At 45.7% G+C, this 13,334-nt stretch overlaps 1 protein-coding gene across 5 annotated transcripts in view; it reads right to left on the bottom strand.

The window, feature by feature from the left end:
* Positions 1–13,334, bottom strand: part of NF1 (neurofibromin 1) — a 98,927-nt gene that overhangs the window by 67,344 nt on the left and 18,249 nt on the right. For 4 of the 5 annotated variants that reach the window (XM_064166250.1, XM_064166249.1, XM_064166252.1 and 1 more), the window contains exons 9-21: positions 12,250–12,423; positions 11,962–12,084; positions 11,574–11,648; positions 9,862–9,993; positions 7,337–7,471; positions 6,702–6,815; positions 6,397–6,476; positions 4,921–5,044; positions 3,329–3,472; positions 2,588–2,834; positions 1,861–1,934; positions 1,666–1,749; positions 678–1,118 (exon numbers count right to left, since the gene is read on the bottom strand). In XM_064166250.1, coding sequence (XP_064022320.1) covers positions 678–1,118; positions 1,666–1,749; positions 1,861–1,934; positions 2,588–2,834; positions 3,329–3,472; positions 4,921–5,044; positions 6,397–6,476; positions 6,702–6,815; positions 7,337–7,471; positions 9,862–9,993; positions 11,574–11,648; positions 11,962–12,084; positions 12,250–12,423 — 1,947 coding nt within the window. Of the gene's footprint in view, positions 1–677; positions 1,119–1,665; positions 1,750–1,860; positions 1,935–2,587; positions 2,835–3,328; positions 3,473–4,556; positions 4,622–4,920; positions 5,045–6,396; positions 6,477–6,701; positions 6,816–7,336; positions 7,472–9,861; positions 9,994–11,573; positions 11,649–11,961; positions 12,085–12,249; positions 12,424–13,334 lie in introns of those variants that run through there. The other variant, XM_064166251.1, reaches the window with a different exon arrangement.

The raw sequence follows: 13,334 nt of genomic DNA, 5'->3' as shown, positions 1-13,334 counted from the left end.
CCTCCTCGTGTTTCCATGGAATTTCCTATGCCTCAGCTTCCACCCAGTGCCCCTTGTCCTGTCACTGGGCATCGCCCAGCAGAGCCTGGCTCCAGCCTCCTGGCACTCACCCTGCACATATTGATAAACATTGCTGAGGTCACCTCTCAGTCTCCTTTTCTCCAAGCAGCACAGCCCCAGCTCCCTCAGGCTCTCCCTGTAACAGAGATCTTCCATTCCCTTCAGCATCTTTGTGGCTCTGTGCTGGACTCTTTCAAGCAGTTCTATATCCCTCTTAAACTGGGGGGCCCAGAACTGGACACAGTACTCCAGATGTGGCCTCACCAGAGCAGAGGAGCAGAACCTCTCTCAACCTACTAACCACAGCCCTTCTAATCCACCCCAGAATGGCATTGCCCCTTCTGGTCAACAGAGCACATTGCTGGCTCATGGTCAACCTCCCATCCACTAGGACCCCCAAATCCTTCTCCCCTTCGCTGTCTTCCAACAGATCAGTCCCCAGCCTATACTGATCCCTGGAGTTGCTCTTACCCAGGTGCAAGACTCTAGACTTGCCCTTATTAAATGTCATTACATTTCTTCCTGCCCAGTCCTCCAACCTGCCCAAGTCTGGCCGAACGGCAGTGACACAGAAGACGACGATGACACAGCTGTGAAGGGATCTCTGCAGACTTTACCTGCCCTTGAGAATCAAAGAACTTGCTGATGGTGTTCTTCAGCTTGTTAAAGAGCATGGGGTAAAGCGCCGGGCTCAGCTCCAAGCCCACCAGGTCTTTGATGTTAGTCCGTATCTGCAGCCCCACCTTCTCGTGGTTGCAGACCATCAGGGTCAGCAGGCGGTCGATGAACTTGCTGACAGGGGTCTCTGTGTTGCCCTCGGTGGACACCATGGAGATCATGGAGCCCTTGCGCTCGCTGACGGGGCCCATCGGGGGGCTGTAGGTTGCCAGCCCTGCGTTGCTGCGGTGCTGCAGGCAGACCCCTCCCAGGGCACACAGGAACCCTGTCATGTTGATCCACTCCTGAAGAGAATCTGTGTCAGACAGGTCTATGGAGCCTCCCCCGCTGACGTGGGACATCCTTCTCTTGACAATTGTCTTGTGAAGGCTTTCAGTGACCTGCAAGAGAGCAGCTGGAGATGAACTCTCTCCAGTTCAGCAGAACTCTCACACACAACTCCAGCCCTGAGAGCTTTTGAAGATTCACCTTCTGTAGTTCATTGTGATGAACAGAAATCTATCTCAGGGCACTGCTTTCAGAGCAGCTGAAAACAAAGGGCTGAAAAGGACTGAAGGGCCCTGTGTAGGCAATTTCCTGCTCTGCACCAGGAGACTGAAGCCATGACAGCACCTAGCTTGTTTAGAAACCTCAGTGAAGGGCATTTCATCCTTTCTCCAGCAGTACTCCAGAGCTTACACTCTTCTTTTCAATTTCTTTTCCATTTTTAAGCTCAGCCTCCATCTCCCTTACAGCAATTTAAGTCAAATTACTTCCTGGTCTCTCAGTAAGCAAAGTGGACAACTAATTACCAGTATTTTCCTGGAATACTTTTGTGGAGCTTAGTTCTGCCTGCAAGCTCATTTTCTAGATTAAAATTCCCTTCCCTAAAATAAGCAAATTTGAATTCATTCTGAATTTCTAAGAAAAAAAAACCTTCATAGTCACCTGCCCATCTTCCATTTTGGTCTTTGGATAGTTAAGGATCAGTTTTGTAGCCTGTTCCCATTTTGCATGTGTATCCTCCCAGGCCTGAAATAAGACAGATCAAGGTTTAACTTCAGAACTTTTTGTACCAACAGCGTTTTCTGACTGCAAACAAACCTGCAGGCAAAGAGCACACAAATGCAGAGGGACACTTACCTCTGTGTTGCCTGCAGTGGGGTGCTCAATGCGCCTCAGCAAGGCCATCACTCTTTTCTGAAGTGCTGCTCTCCCTGCAAAGGAGGACAGCACAAGGTTTTGGAGACCTACCTGCATCAAACATGAGATCTTTGAAAGCAATTAAGAGAGGAACACATCCCCTTCAAGTGTTTAGAGAAGGGTTCTTCTTGTTGCATTGTTACATGAACTCAGTCACCTGAATTCCCTGGAAATTCCCATGGAAACAAACACAGAATGGCAGAGATGGGAAGGGACCTCTGGAGATTATCCAGTCCAAGTTCCTGGCCAGAGCAGGGTCACTTAGGGCAAGTCACACAGGAATGTGCCCAGGTGGACCTCCAGATGAGACTCCACGACCTCTCCAGGCAGCCTGCTGCAGGACTCCAACACCCTCACAGTAAATAAGTGTCTCCTCACATTGAGGAGGAACTTCCTGGGCTCCAGTTTGTATCTGTTGTTCCTTGTCCTACCACTGGGCACCACCACAAGAGCCTGGACACCTACACCTCAGCTACTTATAGACATTGACAAGATCCTCTCTGAGCATGCTGAAGTTTAAGGAGCCCCAGGTCTCTCAGCCTTTCTTCACAGGAGAGACGTCCCAGTGACAGCTGGACAGGCATCAAATCAAAGCTCCCAACTTGCTGAAAGAACTCAGACACAAAGAAGAGTGCCAAAAGGTATTTCACAGAGCCACGATTCTTACCTGTTGACATCATATTGCTAACAGATGCAAACTCCATGAAAGTGTTGTAGTTTGGCAAAAAATTATGCACTGAGACCTCATCAACTCCACATCTGATATCTGCTTCTTCGCAGAGGTGACGGAAACAGGACATAGCCACCAGCACCGCCTCGATATCCGGGCTCCACAGGAACATGTACAAGGCAACCTCCAGCTTTGTCTGCGCTTGGCGGCAAATGGGGGTCCCACTGCATCCTGCTGTGCTCTCCTGGGCAAACAGAGAATTCCACACTTGCTAACATTGCCTAGGAACATGGCAGCGTGATACAAATTCAGCCTCATCCAAAATGTCCTTTAAAACTGCTGTGACTCCAGCAGGAAGGAGCAACCCTGGCCAAAATTAGAGCTCCTGTGAGCTGCTGCATGAATGCGGTGGCTAAGTCTGCTCCTTCCAGGGCACATTCGAGCTGCAGGTGGTACTTTGAAAGTGAGCTTTCAGGTTTAATAACAACAGCCTAACGTGTAGGGATGCTGTGTACAAGCCCAAGAAAACAGATCCACCACCATTTTAACTTGACATAGTGTGACCTTTTAAAGTCTGAAACATCAGGTGCAGCCATTAGGTAGGACAGAGCTGTCTTTGCCTCTTGAAGAAATGAGTCATTTCTCAAGAAAGTCCTGTCAAAGTATCACTTAATTTCTACTTGCACACAGCTTTTCCTCTCCACCTGTTAAAAAGAATTACTAGTCTCTTTTACTCACCATGGAAGAATTCCCTTTCCCTTTCCTGAGGGTAGCTCCTGGAGCACAGCGGATCATCTCTTCGTGGTCAAGAGAAATCTGACTAGTTCCACCTCCAGAGACATCATAAAGGAAGAGGAAGTGGCAGGAGCTCCTGTCTGATTGCTGTAAGCAGGAGGAAGAAAAATAATAACCAGGATAGATTTCAGGAAGGTAAAAAGCTCTTCAGCATTTACTTGTTCCCATTTCCACAGTGTTTTCCATACAGCTGTTCCCAGGGCTTTCTAAAGGTATCCATATTAATGGTGGCTTAGACATCTCCCCTTGCAGAGTTACCTTCAAAAGCCATCACCTCCAGGCAAGCACAAAATGATGCCTTTTCCTCCTGAAAGCCCTACAGGCTTCTTGGCTTTGCTCCACAGAACACATACTAACATAAATATAATTCTAATTTAGATGTAATTAAGCCTCAGTAAGCCAAGCTCAGGAGCAGTGCACATTAAATTCTCTGATCAGAAAAGCAGAAACTGGGCTTGTGAAGCAGAGCTCTAACAACAGTTACCTGCTTCCAATCCTAATATCAATGAACATCCTCTAAGCACTAAGAGGAAGCAGGCTTCTAACAGTAACTAATTCCTTCTGAACTGGAAGGAGATGGATACTTAGCACAGTCTGAGTTTGAAGGACAGCTGATAGCCACTGAGAGGCCAAATGCCAACATCTCTCTGAACTCAGAGAGCACCAGAATGCCTCAAGTCCTCAGTTGCAGTACCTGAGACTCCCTTTTACAGACACAGTAAGCTGGAGACACCACAGGAAAAAGCCTACTACTGAGCAGCACCACAGACAGAGTGTCCACCAGTGACAGAGCCACCAAGGACAAAGAGAGAAGAGAAGGGAAAGTTAAAGGTAAAAATCCTCTTGCTGACAGACAGAGGACTTCTAAAGCATGCTGCATACTACAGGAGTGACAGCATCCTTCTCACATTAGCACAGCTACTTCCAGGTCAGACAGAAAAAACAGAAATCCTTTGCTTTTCCTGGTAAGTCTTTAATTCAAAAAGTAACAGAGCAAGCCTGGGTTTAATTCTAGCAGCTTAGCATTACAGTGTGTGTTTGGCTTGGAAAAAGGCTCTCGTGAATACTGGAAAGAAGGAAGTCAGGGTTCTAGGACTCACACAAACACGAGACTGAAGAAGAGATTTTGATTTCATCCATGAAGACTTATATTTTATCATAACTAACTTTCCCTTGTTCTCACCTTGTGGACTATTTCCCTTTGCATTAGGCAAATAGGTACCAGGCACCAGGTTTCTGCAAAACATACATTTTCCAGGCGAGTAAAGCAATCTGTGTAGCTCAAGTGAAAAAAAGAATATCAATCCTAAACCTAACTGTGGTTAACAATTCTGATGGAGGGTGCCTCACAAGGCACCATCTCTCAGCAGGGAGGGAGGAAGAAAAGTGTAGGTGGAGCTATTAAACCTCTTCCAGTTATAAAAATAACCTGGTAAATAAAAGGGAGAGACAAAACCAAGGGCAATGCATTTTCTGCTCCTAACAGCCAGATGTTAACATTTACTTACTACAGCCAGATGTTAACATTTACTTACTTTGTTTTTCAGCAGAAATTTATTCCTACAGATGAGAATCTCTCGCAGCCACTTGAGGATCTCTGTACTGCTGAGCATCTGATGACTAGTGAGTTTCTTGCAGATATAAAAAAGCATTTGTGAACTGCAGCAAAATGAAATTCAGCATTAGCTTTAGAACCCAGCAAGCTCATTGCTGAAGCTATGACTACACTTTACACAGAAATAGGCAATAGCATGAATGTCCTACACACAGACTGGCATCAATCTTTGAAATGTGTAAGAGACAGAGCATAGGTGTGCACTGGAAATGCCAAGGTCCCCTCCGACCCTTCCCACCGCCCAGTTGGTCTTTTCAGCTCCCTAGAGGTCATCAAGCAGCTTGGGTACTTGTTAGAGATGCAGACTCCAGGGCTGTCCATTCAGAAGTCCTCCATTTATCCACAGAACAGATACAGCACAGACAGGGGCAGTACAAGTTTACCTACACTGCTCTGACAACGTGTTTCAACTCTGCTCTGGAAGGAACACATCTAGGGATGTTCCTTCTTCATATCCATTCAGGCCTCACACTCTCTGTTAAAACTGCCAAAGGGTCCAAATTAGTGTCAAATTTAAAGGGTCTTTCCCCCAGCCCGAACAGACCACAAACTCATTTCTACCATCAGAAATTAGTCATGAGTTTCAGTTATTGCTGCCCAGCTAGGCAGGGCTCACTTAGCCCCCAAACTATCCCATAATAAACCCCTTGCAATAATCGGTAGGCAGGCAGTCTGCTGATGCTGGTGAGAGTGTTCCTCCTAGCCTGTTGTTCCCTTGCTTCTCAAGCAAGCAGCAGCACCAATTCTGATCAGATCAATGAGGTAGCTCAGGCAGTTCTTACAATTCTGAGTTTACAGATTCCTAGTTTGCTGGTTTAGCATGTTCAGAGAGCCACAGAATGGCAGGGCTTTGTGCAAGTCTGACTATTCTGGACCTTCATTTCTCTTAAGATTCTGCAAGAAATCAACTGCAACAGATGCTGCGAGGCGACAAAAAGGAAGATAACTTCTCCACTTCTTTAAATACACAGGCAAGACAGAGACCACAGCTCAGGACAAACTACTGCCTCCTTCTGCTGAGTCAAGATTAACAAATCCATGCTTCTAGAGTGGCTTGGCATTGCCCTCCTGCAGTCCCAAAAGGATAAACCAAAATTTCCAAAGGCAGAAAACATCTGCATGAGGTGGAAAAGTCTCTTAACTTTTCCAGCTAATTATCACTTCTACACCTTAACATCAGGCTGAAGAGAGTCACTAAGAAAGCCAGCAAAACATACCAGATTTTTGTTGAATCCATGCAGTGTAAGGAAGGTGAGAAGTTTTCATGAACACACAAAACACTTTTGACTGCAGAATCATGCCAATGCCACGTAGCTTCCCCCAAACACAGCTCTTCCAAAAGAGAAGACAAATCCAAATAGCTGCTGCTGTAATTTACAAGAGTTAACTTCCATACCTAATTTCCCAGAAGGTTTCGATAGGTGCATCAGGATTCCACAAGTCAATGCTGTCTAACTGGTGAAGAACTAGCAAAGCCTAAATACAAAACAAAGGAGAGTTTCACCTCCAGGCAGAAAGGTACAAAGCACCTCAGCACTGGCAGAGGAAAAGCTGCAATCATGGGTTAATGGCTATTTTAAAACCAACAGACAGCAGGAGAAAAGAACCTCTGAAATGCAGAGCTTCACAGCTAATCAGTACTGGTACAAAAGCCTTCCTTTGTGCGCTCCTCTTGTGGCACAGAGAACATTTGCCCCTTACCTCCATGGCTTCCTGTGCTATATCTGGCATGCTGGACTGGGGAACGAGTTGTACCAGGCCTGTAATCAGCTCAGCCGTGCTGCCTTGTGTCTCAGGCCCTTGCTTCCTGGGATTCTGAACAGGAAAGGGGAAAGCAAATTAAAGTTGTAAAACTTTCTTAACCACTGGCCATGTTGCTGAGCAAGACAGCAGCGTTCTGTAACCAAACCAGGTGGAGTTCTGGATCTTTAAAAGAATAGTGATTTTTTAAAGACATCACTAAAGTATGTTAATTCTGGCCAAGTTAAGGTAAACAAGAAATAGACCTGAGAAAATGGAAGCTCTCAGGCTGCATTTGTCCTTCTAGTCATTGAAACCATAACTAATTTCCCTGACACCTCTTACTTTAATTTACTACTTCTATTCCACTCTCCTCCTTCAGAGTTACAGAGCTTTATGCTTCCTTTCATTCTCTTACTCTGATTCTGTAAAACTCCTTGCAGTTTCTTTTCCTGCTTCCTTCAGAAGCACAGAAGCTTTATAACCAGAGAAAAGAATGAGGAGAGAAACATCCTAGTTGCCAGGTTTATATTTTTAATTATTTAGTAGCTCCACAAGGAAATGATACAAGAAAGGGAATTGCATGACATACTTACACACAGCAAAAGCTTTGGATCAGCATGGATCAGCTTTACCAAGGACAACAGCAAGAATTTGTAGCTTCTCGTTTCCAAGTCAGTAGGTTTTTCTTTAAATTTAAGGCTTGTCATTTTCTCCTTAAATGTAAGACTCTGATGGAAGGGGAAAAGCAAAGTCATTGTCAGTAAGGCACTCTACACAGTAGTTACAATTAAACAGCTTAGGAAGTGTATTGCTTTTATAGGCTACAGCTCATGACTAAGTTTCAAAGGACATGAAATTCACTCAGGCATAGTCACATAGCCTTCTACTTTAAAATGCCTTTCTACATACATAGAAGCTATCTCTTTATGCTGTCTTTAAAGCCTTCTTAAGAATTTAAGTGAGCTGCCACATGGAAAAACTTTTTGCACAAGACAAATTGTGGCAAAAGAAAAACAGATAAAAGAACCCAAAAGAATCTACAGGGATTCTGTCTGGTCTGAGAAAGAAATAAAGGTAAAGCCTGAACACCTGAGAGGGGAGGGATCTTGTTCCCAAAAATTCAAACTATTCACTTTAGTTTGTCAGAATCACAGTCCAAGTGATGCCATTTTCATCTCTACAACCTCTGAACAAGTGAACTTTTTAGTTTTCCAAAGGTATGAAGTGCATAGCCTAAATAAAATGTTTAAAACTTAATCATCTAGCTTCAGCTGAAAACCAGTGAACTCCTCTGGCACCACTTAACCTCCTTATGGGAAATGGACAACATTTTAAGGTGTGTATTGAGTTCACATAAGGTGTTCTGATTTGGACTTCAGAATCCAGGCCACAGAATGACCACATAAAAGGCATCTGGTCAAGGAACTGATTCCAGACTGGAGGTCTCTAATTCTGTGCTCGGCCTCGGTTTGCTCCATACAGTTAAGGGAATGCTGACAAGGGGCACGTGGCAAAAGAAGCTGTTTTAGACTGGATCTCTTTAGACTCTGGAATAGGCTGCCCAGGGAGGCTGTGGCTGCCTCCTTCTTGGAAGCGTTCAAGGCTGAGTTGTTTGAGGCCTTGAGTAGCTGAGCCTAGCTGAGAGGTGTCCCTGCCTGTGGTGGGGAGGTTGGAGCAGATACCTCTGAGGCCGCTTCCAACCTGAGCCTTTCTGTGATTCTCTGATTTGTTTCTGTGAAGTGATTTCTTTACTTCACACAACCCAAACTAAAGACTGCCAACAAACAAAGACAGGGTCACAACTGATCTCTGCAAATGCATCAAGTGGATAAACTCTAGTTGGAAACTAAGAGACAACACTGGAACAAGTACACATTGGGGTAAGTCAGACATAAGTTTAGGCTGGAAATTAGAAAACGACCAGAGTGAGGAGATTCTGGAAGAGCACAGTGATGGAAAAGGGACAGGAAAAAAAGAACAGAACCAACAAAAAGCCTTCCTTTCTAGGAAGGAGCAAAATGGGCTGTGAAGGGGATCATTGCCTTGGCAAGGGCTGCGAGCAGCTGAAGGTCTCCCCTCAGGTCAAACATGCTGCCAGATGAGGCGAGGTGACTGCAGGGGTAACTATGCACAGAAAAGTCTGAGCAAGGAGAGGCTTTTCTGCGGTAGTTACAATGGGTCATACTTACAGCAACAGAGGCCCACTGCCATGCAAAACAGTGACTGGTTGGCATCTGACCATGAGAGCGACAGCAGCCAATAAGAACGGAAAATAAGAAGCAGAAGACAAAGCACCACCAGTCAATGTCAGAGTTGCCATTCCCATACCCCTGCTATTTTCTCAACAGATTAATATATACAGTTAAAAGCATGTCAAACATCTTGGAGTTTTCAGCTAAAGGTATGTGGCTCATTTGCTCTCATTTGAGAAGCCCAATAGGGATGTTTGCATTTTAGGCCTTCGAAGACAACCAAGTTCACTTGAGACAAATGGAAAGTGCAGAAGGAAGGCAACACAGCTGCACGTGAACTCCAGAAAAAACATTTGGCTAAGCTACAAATTTGACTTTGCTCAAGATTTTTGCAAGACAATCAAGGATCTTTTTATTTCACAATGCTTGAAAAACCTTTTGCTTTGTTGCTGTCATCAAGACCAAACAGTTGACTTGCTCAGCAGAAAGCGAGCAAGACAAGTGAAGAGATACTGAGTCCAACCATGGCCAAAGCATTGTAGTTCTCAGAAATCATCTTCACACAGCCAATGCTTTTGGTTTTCAGTCTAAAGAAGAAGGAACACATCACCTAGCTACTTACACAGCAAGAAAGCTTAAAATGAACAGTTAGCCACAGAGGACAGTCACAGAAGAACACTTTTATGTTGCCCATTTAAAAGCAGCATGAAAACTGAGAAACAAACATCACTGACTACAAACAGTCAACACAGCAGAACCTGCACGGTCTGCAGAGCATGCACGGCTCTCTGTTGCTTTTTGGAATTGTAATGATCTTCCCCCCTCTAGTTTCCAGTCTAAAGTTAATGAATAAAAAAGCTGGAATGGAATGGAGACAGAGGAGAAACAGGAGGCTTGTGCTTGAACAACTCCTTGCACAGCCTTACCGGAGTCATGCGGATGGCCGGGTGCGCCCCGCAGCCCTGGATGGCTTTGTGCAGGGTCTCACTGAACATGCTGCGCAGCTCCATGGAGTGGCAGTAAACTGCATCAATCTTGGGCCACCAATCCAGTGCCGACTGCAAGGCAAGCACAGAAACGTCCAGACACTCAGCTGCCAGCACACAGGTTAGCTGAGGATTTATTTCAGACCCATCCAAGTCACAACAGTTGTGTTGTAACCACCCAGGAGTGGTTTGTGTGGTATCAGTAGTATGCTGCTCTGCATTCTCATCACAAAACTCCTAACATTTAAACAAGCTCTAACAGAATCATACAATCATTTAGGTTGGAAAAGACCTTTAAGACTCATAGATTCATAATGCAGTTTGGATTGGCAGGGGCCGTAAAGACCATCTAATTCCAACCTCCTGCCATTGGCAGGGACACTTCCCACTAGACCAGGTCTCTCAAGGCCTCATCCAACCCGGTGCTGAACACCTCCAGGGAGGCAGTTGTCCAGCAAAGGTGTCCAGGGAGGTGTATCCCTCCCTGTAGGCTGGATGAGGCTGAGTGACCTATTCTAGTGGGAGGCATCTCTGCCTATGGCTGGGGGTTGGAACTGGATGAGCTTTGAGGTCTCTTCTGACCTAAACCATTCTATGATCCACAGCCTCCTGGGGCAACCTGCTCCAGTGTCTCACTATCCTCACTCTGAAGAATTTCTCCCTAATCTCCAGACTAAATCTGCTCTTATTGCCCTCAATCCATTGCCTCTCACCCTATCGCTACAAGCCCTTGTAAATTACAAGTCCCTCCCCAGCTTTCTCACAGTATCACAGTATTATCAGGGTTGGAAGAGACCTCACAGATCATCAGGTCCAACCCTTTACCACAGAGCTCAAGGCCAGACCATGGCACCAAGTGCCACGTCCACTCCTGCCTTGAACAGCTCCAGGGACGGCGACTCCACCACCTCCCCGGGCAGCCCATTCCAGTGTCCAATGACTCTCTCAGGGAAGAACTTTCTCCTCACCTCGAACCTAAATCTCCCCTGGCGCAGCTTGAGGCTGTGTCCTCTCGTTCTGGTGCTGGCCACCTGAGAGAAGAGAGCAACCTCCTCCTGGCCACAACCACCCCCCTCAGGTAGTTGTAGACAGCAATAAGGTCACCCCTGAGCCTCCTCTTCTCCAGGCTAAACAATCCTAGATCCCTCAGCCTCTCCTCGTAGGGCCTGTGCTCAAGGTCTCTCACCAGCCTCGTTGCCCTTCTCTGGACACCCTCAAGCATCTCATAGCCCCCTTCAGATACTGGAAGGCTGCTCTAAGTTTTCCCTAGATCACCAAGTCCCACCATTAACCCTACTCTACCAAGTCCACCACTAAGCCATATTCCCAGTCAAACCCTACTCTACCAAGTCCACTACTAGGCCATATCCCCAGTCACCACATCCACACGGCTTTTACACACATCCAGGCAATGGTGATTCAACCACCTGCAACAGAAGCACTACTTTACTGGAACAGAAGCCTGCAAACTGGGAACCCAGCTAGTGGACAGTGTGCACAAAGATTTGTATGCCCTTATTAGTAAGCAGCTCTTGCTGCAGGAGCATAGACAACAAGAGTTGGTCTGCTGTTCAAATTGCATTCAACAAGCAGATTCTGATCTGAATAGAAGCCAGAGATTGCTGGGCTGATTAAATACTTTCAGAACTTACATTTGTGATTATTCGATGGAGTGAATTTACCAGCACATAATGAAATGTTGATGGGGAATTCTGTGCCAAGCAGATCTACAATGAACAAAAAAAAAAATCCAAAACATAAAAGTCACTTAGGAACACCTTTGTCTTTGTCATCTCTCTTATCATACTGCATAACATACCAGAGCCTTTTGATTAAATCAGCAAAGCTGTCGAGTCTAAACACAAGAAAAGTCTGATCAGCTAAGACAAGGTTTATAAAATCATGCAGGGATTTACTACCAAGGGATATTTCTACAGTGGGATTGATTATGAGCTTCCAGCTGCTGTTAACCTATCTTTTATAACTGACAGGTCATCAATAGCATGTGGGGAATGACTTACCAGTAAGTAGTGTTCTCACCTTAAAGTGCTGGTTATTGTGAGGGTTTATGCGGAAGCAGGAAACTAAGCAGTCAATCATAAGGTCTACATCTGCATTTTGATTGCCTCTTGAAAAAGGTTTGCTTGGGTTAAACAGCAAATTCTATATGTGTCAAAAAATATAAATACATAAATCAGATACCAGGAACATTCTTGTCTGCTTTCCACTGAAAAATACTGCAGTAGTCAGTGAAGGAGGAAATCAAAGTTTATTTCAGTATTTTAAACTCCCCTTTCTTCACTGCAATTAGGAAACAGGCAACTTTACCTTCAGATCTACCACCATGGACTGCACCAGCAGGAAAATGACAGAGTTATCTTCCCAGTTGATGTAGGTAGAAGCTTTGCACAGTTTAACACAAGCAATAGCAGCACTTTCAGTCAGCTGTCTGCTCCCACCATGGCCTGCAAGTGCTTTCCTGAGATTGTCCAGGAAGAGTTTCTGCAGAAGTCAAACCAGGAACAGTTATACCCAGAGCTTTGGTAATCTGTGATCAGAGTTCTTAGATCCTGCAATATCAAACCCAAGTGACACTGCAATTTCTGAACAAAAATCATGGCTGCTGGGGTTGCAAAAACCACTTGGATGCAGCATTCTGGAGGAACATTGTGTTTGTTAAGACATCCATTCTGAACGAGCTAGGGACTTAGGATAGGGTTAATGGTTGAACTTGATGATCTTGAAGATCTTTGCCAACCTAGCTTATTCTATGATTCTAAGAGAGATAGTTGTTGACTCTTAACCAGCACCCACATCCAATTCTGCACCTGCCACAGGTACTGCAGTCATGGAGCACAGAGCACACCCACCCCAAAGCCCAGAATGGAACAATGCAGCCAGACAGAAGCAATGCCAGGTTTGGTGCTGCTGGTGGAGGCAGAAGAAATCACAACTCAAGGATTCACATCTCCAAGCTGTGAAAAAGGATTGTATGGGAGATACTGTCTGCATGAATTATTGAAGTCAAAGAGCACATGTCCAGTGAGAACCCCACGCTGCGGGCAAGCCACAGCCAGCCTGGGCGAAGCAGTCAAGGCAATGCCTCAGAAGCAGCATCACTGGATCAAAGCTGGACCAAGGTGGGCAGAAGGTGGTTGGTGAGGACACAGTGAAAGCTCTCCCCCAGCCCAAAGGTAAACCAGCAAGCTCAGCAGCACTGAGGAAGCTCAACCACGGTGTCCACTCGCAGAAAGGCCACGTCCTCCTCTGCACTTGCTGCACAGGATGCATTGGCTCGGATCCAGCTGCCCCAGGAACACACAGCTGTCCGGGGCTCTGGCTGCAGGCAGTGCCACAGCCTCTCTCTGGAAGCAGCTGCATTTAGGGACAATGGCTGTGCGAGATGGGAGCAG

This window comes from Pogoniulus pusillus, chromosome 27, assembly GCF_015220805.1.
Source record: "Pogoniulus pusillus isolate bPogPus1 chromosome 27, bPogPus1.pri, whole genome shotgun sequence".
Taxonomy (NCBI): Eukaryota; Metazoa; Chordata; class Aves; order Piciformes; family Lybiidae; genus Pogoniulus; species Pogoniulus pusillus.
The sequence above is the reverse complement of the archived record's forward strand: the minus strand, read 5'-3'. Positions and strand labels throughout refer to the sequence as shown.